This window comes from Canis lupus, chromosome 4 (genome assembly GCF_011100685.1).
Source record: "Canis lupus familiaris isolate Mischka breed German Shepherd chromosome 4, alternate assembly UU_Cfam_GSD_1.0, whole genome shotgun sequence".
Lineage (NCBI taxonomy): Eukaryota > Metazoa > Chordata > Mammalia > Carnivora > Canidae > Canis > Canis lupus.
The window spans coordinates 42,995,735-43,008,140 of record NC_049225.1 but is presented as its reverse complement, the minus strand read 5'-3'; the positions used below and the strand labels follow the sequence as shown (position 1 = coordinate 43,008,140).

At 41.7% G+C, this 12,406-nt stretch overlaps 1 protein-coding gene across 1 annotated transcript in view; it reads left to right on the top strand.

Moving 5' to 3' along the window:
- Positions 1-12,406, top strand: part of DOCK2 (dedicator of cytokinesis 2) — a 397,882-nt gene that overhangs the window by 60,824 nt on the left and 324,652 nt on the right. Inside the window, exons 15-22 of the mRNA XM_038534784.1 lie at positions 3,500-3,598; positions 5,403-5,475; positions 5,588-5,691; positions 7,862-8,045; positions 8,176-8,273; positions 9,899-9,988; positions 10,741-10,841; positions 11,664-11,798. Coding sequence (XP_038390712.1) covers positions 3,500-3,598; positions 5,403-5,475; positions 5,588-5,691; positions 7,862-8,045; positions 8,176-8,273; positions 9,899-9,988; positions 10,741-10,841; positions 11,664-11,798 — 884 coding nt within the window. The remainder of the gene's footprint in view (positions 1-3,499; positions 3,599-5,402; positions 5,476-5,587; positions 5,692-7,861; positions 8,046-8,175; positions 8,274-9,898; positions 9,989-10,740; positions 10,842-11,663; positions 11,799-12,406) is intronic.

The window sequence follows — 12,406 nt, the reverse complement described above, 5'->3', positions numbered from 1 at the left end:
CTGCCACCCTTTCCAGTCACACCCAACCAGGCTGAGCAGACACATTCATCAAAGATGAATATATAAGCAAGTATTCTGGGGGCAGAAATGGAGAGGTAACTATGGGGCATGGTGGTAATTGCAGTTTCCTCTATTAGGCAAGTTATGGGGGAGTTCAGCTGACTGACTATTGAAAATTGCTAAGGAAGCCTGTGGGAGGCTGTTCTTTCTTTATTTGCGGAAATAAATATTACTGCCTAATTAAGTGTCAGGCAGCACACTCAAACACTCTTGATCCTGGTAGGTTCCTGTGAGAACAGTCCCTTGAGTGATATCTATTTCTTTTCCTGCTCCAGGTGCACACTGCCCTTGGAAGAGCAGGGCCAAGGACAGAGCGAGTAGGTTACACTTGTCCTTGGCTCACTTTGGGGTTTTAGCAACCTTGTTCAGGACGGGCCATAGCAGAGAAGCTAATGGGGTGGGTTCTGGTATCAAACAGATCAGGTTCAAATCCCAACCTCCCTTCCTATCTGCATAATCTTGGGCAAGTATTATTTGTCTGTTAAAGAAGAATCATCATCTCCTCCTCATGGGGTTGTGAGTTAAACAAAATGGTAGCAGTAAAGCACCTGGCATACAGTAAATACTTGGAAACAAGAAGGAGGGGTAATGTTCAGGAGGCAGAACGACTGGCAGGAACCGAGGCAAATGGGCAATCTGATGGGGATGGATGCCAGAAGCAAGTCTGAGGACCAGTGAGAAGACTTCAATGCGAGGCTGAGGAACCTCTGCTCTTCTGAGACCAGTTAGCTTATGAGGGTAGAGGCAGAGCATGAAGAATAGGGTAGTATAGTGGTTAAGACCATGAACTCTGGGGCCAGGCAGCCAAGTTCAATTTCCGGTGCAGCCTGGATTAGCGGAATGACTTTGAACAAATTATGTAATCTCTCTATGCCTACAGTTTTCTGTCTGAATAGTAGGAGAATAGCAGTTAACACCTTGCTTTTGTGAACATCAAATGAGGTGCTACATAATAGGTGTTCATTAAAATTAGCCATTATTACTAGAAAGGTATAGTAGTCTTCCGGCTTGATTCTTGCCTTGTGCATGCTAATTGGCCCCTTCCCAGTATATAGCCTGATAGATGTAGAACACTCTGGCTGTTAAAGTCCATTCACATCCATGGTCTCATTTGTTCCTCAGGTGATTACTGCCAGGTAAGTAGGGCCTGTATGAGGGGGCTGACTTTTCCTCCTGCTAAGGTATGTCTACCAAGACTAAGTCAGCATTAAAGCCTCTAGGCTTCCTGATTCCTACTCAGATTGCCTTCAACTGACCTGAAACCAACTAGGAATTCTTACTGCTAATTGGGGACCACGGGGCTGAGCAATTGGGCAAATTATTGAATAGGCTTACTTGAGACATATATAAATTTATATTTTCTCTAAAACCGGGCTTAGTCCCTGGTCATGATTCTTGACACATGTGGAAACATTCAATTTTATCTCTGGGATGTTGAAGGTGAGAATCTTAGGTCTTTCTCAAAGTAATACTGAATCTTTATTTCTATAGCCTTAGACAATCAAAAATTTTCATCACCAAGATAGTTTTGTGGGAATCAGTTGCAACTTTACTTTTACCAGAGATATATGTGTAGTTTTAGATTTTATAAGCTACATGGGATTCACTGGAGCTACAGAAACTCTAAGCCCATAAATGTCACTGGATTATAAATCTTGGGAAGCTGGAAAGCATCTAGCTTGTATGGAAGGACAGAGAGATAGTGGGTCTGAAATGTATGGTAGCTCTGCTATCATTTTGGGCAAGTAACAACCTCTCAGGGCCTCAGTTTTCTCAGTTTTGAAATGGAGATAATAGCAGTGATCATTGGTGGTGGTTGTGAGGATTGGATTAAGTGAGGTAGTACATGTAAAGGGCTCAGCATAATGGTGGACAAAAAGCAGTCTCTAAATGGTTAGAAAGACTTTGAAAGCATGTTTATAGTTCAGGCTTAAAAATTTCTGAAAGACTCCATCCCACTGAAAACCAAGAGAATGTCTTTCCTTATTTTTAGTTTACTGGTTATTCTTGTTTTTTTAGAGGTTAATCTGAAAGAACACTATATCCTTATTTTGAAATGGATTCGATTTGGCTGTGAGTTCCATCAATCATTCTTGCCCTCCAGCTCAGAAGTAAAGAGGGAGAATCCCAGTGAGAGAGGCAGGATTCTCCTTCCCACAAGTTAGCTTCTCTCTCAGGAGGTCCTCGAGTGCTTCTAACTGGCCGACTTTGGTTATTTAACCTGGTGGGTGGACGTGGGATGGGAGGATGGAGTCAAGGATCCATTGATGAATCTGATGAAATCTGGTAAGAGGTGAGGAGTCTGTTATCCTAAAAATGCCCAGAAGCATGCAGTTTTGCAATTTGGGAGCTTGGGGCTCTAAAACCAATTTTTATGTCCCTAAATCTCTGGAAAGTGGAGGTAAAATTCTTAGGCCCCTTTCTGGGTGACACTAACTTAGATCTTGTTTGGGGGCCAAACAACTAGAAAGAACAGAGAGAGGTAGAATTAGGGGCTGACAGACTCTATCAGAAGATAATTTTCCTTGGTATTGTGAGGTTGATTTTTATGACAAACAATAAATGTCCTATACAGGTATGCTTGCTCTGTGCTCAGTCTCTGCTTGGAATCTCTTTCCCACATTTCTGCTCAAAGACAACTTGGAATCTTTCTTCAAGATCCTCACCTGTCATCGCCTCTAAGAATCTGCCCTGGATTCTCAGACTGCACTTAAGTGTCCCTTCTCTGTGACCTATTATATCAAAGACATAAATGTGTCTACCATCACATTGTGTTATTTAGTGATTTGTCTGCCTTTTTTTTTTTTTTTTTTTTTTTTTAGTGATTTGTCTGCTTATCCAACAATCCCTCCCCCAAACTGTGAACTGTCATGTCAGGTTTAATATTTGACTCAGGCCCATATCCCAGTGCTTGGCATGGGCCTGATACCAGAAGATGCTTGGTAACCGTGGGGCTCCCTTAGCCCCTCTGCCCCTGCAGCTCTCTGCAGCCCAGGCTCCCAGTCCTTTCCCAGCTTCTGTGTTAACATCAGATCCATCAGAATGAGCTGCTGCTTGACTGATCTGAGCCTGTTTGTAAACTTTGTGCACATTCAGATTTAAGGAACAAATAGGATTAATAAGACTGGCAGCATGCAGTAACTCCAAGGCTGGTTACCATTTATAATAAGGCAGTCACATCAGTGCTTTGGTGCGCTCCAGTGGTTTCCAGAATGCAAGTAATAGAATTTCTGTAGTTAAGCAGCTGTCACTCCAGGGGCCAGGGATGTTCATGTATAAATCTGTAATGTAGAAGGATACCTGACAGAAGAGTTGGTGACGGCGGGGGGGTGAGGGGTTCCCAGACCCTAAGGTCAGTGTTGGCTGTGGGACCAAAATTGCCCAAGCACAGAAAATGGCAATTCTGTAGTGTTTTTTCTCTTTGTTTTTCTTGGGTCAGAATGCAATTTGTGTGGGAGCTGGGGACAAGCCCATGAATGAATATCGGTCCGTTGTGTACTATCAAGTCAAACAACCACGGTGGATGGAAACAGTCAAGGTAATAATAATAAATAATAATTATAGCAGTAAACATGTATCTCGGGGCTCTAAGACATCTCCCTAAATTCTGAAGCAATACCTTAGTGTGTGTCCAGTGGTGTGTCAGGCAATGGAAATGGTGGCTCAATGGGTGAGTACCCTGGTTCTTTTGATCATCCTTCCCAGACCCAGGACCAGCCACTATAGGATTGTCCAGATGCATCTTCTTGCTAACAGTGCATAACGCACCAAGCTATGTCATTCTGCTCAGCCATGAGGAGCAACAGAGCTTGCAAGTGAATGTGAACCTATGAAAGACCACTTAATGCCTGAAAGATATTGTCTTGGGAGGGTGCATGAGACAAAAGTGACATTAATCACAAATATTCACATTACCCAATTATCACACGAAGCAGAACAGAATATCGTGTGTTGGAAGAAGAGTTTGGAATTAATTCAGTGAACGGTGAAGCTTGAACACAGCTTCAAATATCTCTGTCTTAAAAAAAAAAGTGTCTGTCTTGTAATTAGTAGCAGTCTCCATTCACCCGGTGCTCTGAACCCAAATACAAGACGTTCATGTAAGTTCGTTTTCCTAGATAGCTATCCAAAACTCCGTGGTTCTTGCCTGTCACCTATATTCCTATTTTCCCCAGTCAGTCTCCCTGCACTCACTCTTTTCAGGATGATGGCCTGCCTAACTTTGCAGTCAGAAAGCTATTGAGCCAAGATGGTTTTCTCTTTTCTGTGTTCTCTTGTACTCTAGTTATTTCTCTTTGCTAGCCCGTGTCCATGGTTGTTAAAATAGATGTCTCTCCATGTGAACCCTGAGCTTTCAAGTTACAGAGCTTCTGCCTTGCCTCAGCAAGGCCACCATTTCATATGACTATAGTTTGGAGTGGCCATTTGATTTTACAATGGAATGAATTGGACTGCAGTGCCCATCAGACTCTCAGTTCCTTTGTTCTGTCTGAAATCACAAATGGTGGAACTCTTCAGGCTCAAATTTCATTCTCTGGAGCAGAAAGTGCCCCAAGAATACATCTGTTTGGCTTTTAAGAGTCATCTATAAGTGTAAACTTGTCCCTTTTAAAAATCAAAGTGGTTTCCTCACAGGTCGCTAAGCTTCTCTGCTTTGGCTTGAATTGCACATTACAGAGAGAGCTGTGAGGTGTTGGGAGGTAGGCAGTCCAGAGCCAGACCTGATGCATCTCAGTCAAGGGTGCAACAGACCACCACTGGACAGTGAAACTGGGGTGACCAAGGACTGAGGGATTTGGCTCTGTGTCTTCAGAGGTAAAAGCATCTCAGTATCTGTCCAGCCAAGGATGGGAATGAGCCCCAGGATTTTCCCAAATATTATTGGATTCAAGCATTTTTATGAATTTGCATAAACAAGGGTCCTCAAGCATACCCCCTAATGACCATTGCTAATTTTCTAAGCCCTGCTGCAATTGCCAGAACTCCTGGAGTGTGTAAGGAAAATGTGCATTGTGCAGTTTGCATTGCATCAAATCCTGTGCTAAAGTTATGTGACTTTTATATCAATTTGGGGAGATTCATTTTAACCCACCATAATTTACGGACCTCTTTTCATTGGGTAGGAATGCAATTTGCTAAATGGATTACATTTGGTATTTTATTTTCTCTTCATAGCTAGTTCTTATGTAATTTATTTACAGTTCATCAGGCTTGATGGATGGGTAATGAATCAGCATGCAGCTCTCTTAGTTAAATGGTCAGACTGCCTTTTGGGGGGTGGGCTGGAGTAGGGAAGGCTGATTAACTCATTGTCTCCTGAGCTTTGGTTTCTGCTTTCCAAGGTGGCTGTCCCTATTGAAGACATGCAGAGGATCCATCTGAGATTCATGTTCCGACATCGGTCATCCCTGGAATGTAAGTACCTGACCAAATGGCATCTCTGAAGCTCCCCTGAGGGGAGAAGGAGTGGGACAACTGGGTGGCACATGTGTCATTTTCTTTCCTGACCTCACAATGCTATTTCCAGCTAAAGATAAAGGAGAAAAGAACTTTGCCATGTCCTATGTGAAGTTAATGAAGGAAGATGGGACCACTCTGCAAGATGGATGCCACGACTTGGTTGTCCTAAAGGTACCATGAGTTTGAATTAACTCTGCAATGAGTGGGATACAGGAAGCCAAGGGAAGATGACAGGATTGCTTAGTGGTTAACAGCAAGGGCCACAGAATCACACACAACATCGTTCACCAGCTGTGTGCCCTTGCACAAAATCTTAACTTTCTGCCTCTGCTTCTCTCTCTATGAGCCTTCAGTGAATAATTGTTGAGTGAGTATCACATAAGACCACTCATGTAAACACAATCATGATGGCACATAGCACATTGAATAAGTGGAAAAGGTTATTGTTACAAACAGAATGGGCTATTGACTCTGTAAAGACCTCCGTGGGATGTGTAGAAGACCAGCAGGAAACATTTGAGAGTTGCCTCACTGCCACTAATGGAAACATATCAGAATCTGGGGTCCCAATCCTGCTACTAACTAAATCTGGAATCATCTCACACAATTTCCTGAGTGTCAGTTTCTTTTTTCTTAAGTGCAATGGTAATATTTATGACAAACCAGTGAAATTACCCATGTGGAAGGGCTGTGTATAAAAAGGTGTACAGATAGTAGCCATTGTTATTTTACAGATAGTAGCCATTGTTATTTTACATCAGGAGACTGGTACTGTTTTCCTGAAGTGGAAAGTGTTTGCCTTGATCTCACCTGCACGCTTTCCCACAACCTCTCTTGTGGCAGCAGGATGTCTGTGCTGGAGACAAAGCCTGTGTTTGTGAAGGAAGACAAGACTAAGCCACCTGCATAAGGATCAACACTTGTCCTTGGCATTCTCAGCCCCAGGGGCTGAAAACACTCTTTTGCCTGTGGTCCCCATGGCAAACAGAGCCTCATCAAGGCTTCATCACCAGGCACTCTGAGTTTCTCTGGCTTTTCTGAAAACCTCCACCCCCTTCTTCTGCACAATTGCTATCTTCTCATTTAGGACACATCAAGGTAGTTCTTGCCTTGAAAGCCATTCTTCCTCAATGGACTCTGAATTCATGGGGGGTGGGAGGGAGGCCTAGTCAGAGTCAGTTTGCAAGGTATTCATCTTCCTTAAGTTTCAGTTTCCTCATCTGTAAACTGAGGATGACAGCAGTGTCTGCAACAGTGATAGTAGCCATTGTGAGGTTTAAATGAAATGAACCAAGGCATATGAAGCACTTAGAGCAGCATCCAGTAAGAGTAAGGGCTCAATAAACATTAACTCCTGTAATGCCTACCTGTAACCATTCATTTCCATATGCCATGGGACTTAGATGTCTAACAACTCTGCTAAAAGCTCTATATGCATTATGTTCAATTAGTCTGCCCCAAATTTCTAGGAAGTAGGTAATATGGTTAGTCTTCAGTTTAATCATGAGAAAAATAATACACAGACAGACCAAGCAATGCATCCAAGATATCACAGACTTTGAATGGTAGAACAGGGTCTAGATCCCAGGACTTTCAGACTCTAGTGCTTTTGCCATTAACTTTTCCTTTAAGCCAATTCTTTACCTTGCTGGTGGGCATGTGTTAACATCTCAAGAAATTTAGGAGTGCCTTGGTGGCTCAGTCAATTAAGTGTTCAGCTCTTGATCTTTGCTCAGGTTTTACATCAGGGTTGTGAATTAAAGTCCTGCATTGGGCTCCATGCTGGCTGTGGAGCCTACTTTAAAAAAAAAAAAAAAAAAAACAACTCAATAAATTTAGGAGGATTCAAAATAGCCTGTCAGGGGAATCTTTAATTCCTTTCATGTTGATAATGAAGTCCACAGAGCCTTCAACTTGTTGGTCAATCCCTTTTCCATTAATGTAACTTCGGGTTCTTGTCTGGTTTTTATTATTATTATTATTTTAAGATTTTATTTATTTATTCACGATAGACATAGAGAGAGAGAGGCAGAGACATGGGCAGAAGGAGAAGCAGGCTCCATGTATGAAGCCCGATGCGGGACTCGATCCCTGGTCTCCAGGATCGTGCCCTGGGCCAAAGGCAGGCGCCAAACTGCTGCACTACCCAGGGATCCCCGGGTTCTTGTCTGTTTTATGGAAAAATAGCCCTGCCATACCAGCTGCTGTTTGTTGCTTCTCTGATGATTTTTCTAATTTTGACTATCTGGACCTTACAATGTGTGAGCTGGCTACTGCAAGCTCTATGTGGCATTGGGCAGGTACCCATGGCTTGGAGAAGTAACCAAGGTGTTGTTTCCAGGGGGAGAGTAAGAAGATGGAGGATGCCAGTGCTTACCTGACACTTCCTTCTTACCGACACCATGTGGAAAACAAGGGGGCCACCCTAAGTCGAAGCTCCAGCAGTGTTGGGGGGCTCTCTGTCAGCTCCCGAGATGTGTTCTCCATTTCCACCCTGGTGTGTTCCACAAAGCTCACCCAGAACGGTAATGAAACCATGAAGAGTTGAATAAATGTAGTACGCATGTGCATGTGTGCATGGGTAAGCCCAAGGAAGTCCTGAATGGACACTTTACCCCAATAATAGTAACTCTGCTTGTCTGGACTCTATTTCAGTGGGCTTGCTGGGTTTGCTGAAGTGGCGCATGAAGCCTCAGCTGTTACAGGAGAACTTAGAGAAATTGAAGATTGTCGATGGAGAGGAAGTGGTGAAGGTCAGTGGGGCTTCATTTTGTTTGTATTCATCCAGCAGTGACAGAGCTTTAAATTATGGGTGGCTTTGGGGAGCAAATGAAGTGTGGAGGGAGATTGGACTTTGTCTCTAACAATGGGACACAGTGTCCCAAATTACCACGAGAAAACTTTACTTGGAAATTCAGAGGCTGATTTGGTTCAATGATGCTGAATGTTGAGTTGTAGAAAACGGGTTGTGTTCAGTTTCTGGAAGGAGATCAGCCTGGATGTAGATCTCAGCTCAACCACTTGCCAACTTTATGTGATAATATTATGAATATGACATATTTGATAGAGTGGTTGTGAGCATTCAAGGCAATAATATTTAAAAATTACTTAGCACAGAGTACACAATATTGAACTAAACATGTAAATCATACCAGAGTTCAATAAATAGTAACTATTAATTATTTTTGTTGGTATAAGTTGCTATAATAGTGTGATCTCTTAGTACTACTCACATGTTACTGTTAGAAATAAAAAATATACTTAGTTCCTGCTGCTTACAGAGTATTATGCCATTATACATGAAAAAGGAAAAGACATCAGGGCTCACATTTTAAGCGAAACAAGCAGAAAATAATACAAATGTCATATGTATTGTTGTGTCCACATGGTGTTGAAAAATATAGTGTCTGAGAAGTAGGTCCATTTATTCAATTCTTCTCTCCAGTTCTATGGGACAAGTGTTTCCCATAGGTTTTGGTGATCTTGTTTCCATCAGGAACTTGGTCAAGCTAGAAACTCTGAGATTAAACATCTTTATTTGGTAGTGTTTTCAGGGACTATAGGAAATATTGACACATCCCTTAGGAAGGAAGAGCATCAGATTTTATTTAGTTTTCCATACATGGAGAAGCAATGGTAGAATTTTCAGGTCAGTGTTTTAAATGTGCACTAATGACCCATCTACCTGGTTCGGCAGTAGCAGGAAAATTCCCCAGACATCCTTTCATAAAGTCTATCATCTTTGGGCAGTTTGGTGAAGCATCTGGGGGGGAATTACGTTGTCTCCACCTCTGCTTCCTTTTTTCTTTTTCTAAAAAAGTTTGTTATTGAACTATATAAAATGGTAAAATATGTACAGAGCACTTACCCTAAGAATATAGTTCCTTGTATTTTTACACAAGTATACACCCATAATCCCACCCTCCAGATCAAGATAGAGAACATTTTTGGCATCACCGTAGGTTCCCTCATATCCCTTCTCAACCTCCCCTATGCTAACTGCCATTATGAATTTTTTTTGCCTGTTCTTGAATTTCATAAAAATAGAGTAATAAGTAATGTGCATTGTTGTGTCTGACTTATCTTACTCTACACAGTTCTCATGAGGGTTATCCTCATTGTTGCATGTAGAAGTAGTTTGCTCTTTTATATTACTGTGGAGTATTCTGTAGTATTAAAATGCTGCCATATGTTCATTCATGCTGTTGGTTGACAGTTGGGTTGCTCCAAGTTCTGGCTCTTGAGAAGAAAGCTTCCTGGACCTTTAAATGCAGCATGTGGTAGATGTGTGCTCTCATTCTCTTGGGGATACACCGAGGAGTGGGATATCTGGGTCACCTGCACTGTTTTTTAACATGACCTTCATTATTTTGTTCAGTTTCTCCAGGATACTCTAGATGCCCTCTTCAATATCATGATGGAGCATTCTCAAAGTAATGAGTATGACATCCTCGTCTTTGATGCTTTGGTAAGAAAGAGGGGACAGGTATTTAGTGACATTAGACATTAATGTGTATCTCACTGTGAGAACACTGAGAACTTGTGGCCCTTGTGGCCCTTTTCATGAACTCTTTTGGAGGCATTGTAACTTCTAGCAACCAGAGCAATAAATGAATGAAGGGCTGGGTTGGTTGTTTGTTTCTAGTTCATTTGAAAGCATGGCAGGGTGAGTAAAAGGGAAATTTAAGTGTTGATGTCTATCAGTGACCAATAAAGTTTTAATGTTAACTACTTATGTCAATGACATTTACATTTTAAAGAAATTACTTGGAGACAACTGTGACTTGATCCAGTGCTTCCCAGAAGGTGTCCTGGGAAGCTAGCCCTCAAAGAAGATGCTTTGTGACAAAAAGATCCTTTGATTAGATAGCTCTTAGGGAAGTTCTGGACATTGTGTGACCTCTCAGAGATTCATCATGCATGTGAATATATTAAAGACTCTAAAAACCCTGCCATAAAGAAAGCAGCCTAACAATGGTATCCTGAGATTTGTCCAACTTATTTGACCACAAAACCTTTTCATCCTTTGACACCCTGTAGCATTCTTCATGAAATACTTTTTAGAAGAGACATTACCTTAATGGAAAAGGCTAGCAATATACCTGTGAGCTAATTCCTGAGCAACATCATTTTGCAGGAGATTCAGTGATGCCATGTGAGTGTGGCTTCCCACCTTACTTGATCTGACCCCCAAACGCTGATCCCTTGAATCTTCCTCAGATCTACATAATAGGACTCATTGCTGACCGGAAATTCCAACATTTCAACACCGTTCTGGAGGCTTATATTCAACAGCATTTCAGTGCTACACTGGCTTACAAGTAAGTTCCTGTGAAAGTGGGGGTTTCTTGTGTACCTGCCAGGATACCCAGGGCACGAGGACCTTGAGCATTTGCCTTTTGCACTGGGCTGTGTGAGTTCTCCCTTTGATAACCCAATCCATGCTGGGTTATCTGGGTTAAATACACATATGCAAACCCATAGGTTAGAATGAGTATTTTATTGTGGTAGAAGTCCATGAAAGCATTCATTCATTCAGGAAGTCAGCTATCATTTACTGAGCAGCCACTTGTGATAGACACTGGGATTCAGAGGCTAGAGAGGAGAAGCGCACAGGGCTAGGAGCCCACTATAGCATGGGCACAGGGAACTAATAGTTACAAACAGGAAGTGATGCTGCAGAAGGTGGGAGAGGCCAGTTTGCCAAGGGGCCTTGAAAGCTAGGCCAAATAGTTTGAAGTCTGCCTTGCTGATAATGAAGAAATGTGGGGAGTTTCTCAGTACAGGAGTTCCACAATACTATTAGAACATTTTCTGTAGGAAGCAAATGCTGAAAAGAGCATTCTCACCACCATTATTCCCACTCATGTCCTGATTATGACTGGTTTTCCCGGTCAAAATATTTTTTTTCCTCACTAGTTTTTTTCTTTGCTAGCTCTCTATGGACTGGAAAGAAATACTTATTCACTCTCTGTATTAAAAATATATATTTTAAGCAGAGTTATTTTTAGGGCTGTAAACAAGTAGCTTAGCTATACCACCAACTTTAACCTTTGATTGAATGCTTTATAATTTATGGAGCAAACTAATGACCATGCTGTGGGCTGGAAAGATGTGTTTTGAAAATATAATCCCTTATTCAGGAAATTGATGACGGTGCTGAAGACTTACTTGGATACCTCCAGCAGAGGGGAGCAATGTGAGCCGATCCTAAGAACCCTGAAAGCTTTGGAATATGTGTTCAAGTTCATTGTGCGGTCGAGGACATTATTTTCACAGTGAGTGCTTGTTATGTAAGGGTGATTGATTAGTTCTGCAGTTCCTCCGGGATACAACAGTATTTGTGTCATTGGAGAGATTCTTTTATAAAATTACAACCAGGCATTGATCAAAAACAACTTAAAAATCCAACACAGAGAGTTATGAATAGGTTATAATTGTTCCCTCTAAGCTCATCCAGGGAAAAATATGAATCTTAACATGTTATAGAGTTATGTTTCATCCAGTGAACTTGATTTGTGATTTGAGGCTCTTCTGTGTTTCATCTATCATTCTTCATTTGATTTGAGATAGAAAACTTTCCAGGAATCTTCAATGATAGAGGTGTTGGGAGTTGAAAGAGCAGAACTCTGGGAGTTGACAGTTATTTGGCTCTGGGAGGTTGTGCATGACAGATGAGCTGGTATTTGCAGTTGATCTGTCTGTCCTTGAGATCCTAGTAGCCAACAATTGAGCTGATATGTTAGAACACCTAAGAGATTTGATGTTTTATGAGTAGTATTACGAGGTTAACTGTTCTTTTGAAGGACTTCAGAGATAGAGGCATTCAAATGCAACCTGCAAAAGGATAATTTATGTTCATCTTGGCTATAAGGAAAAGTTAGAA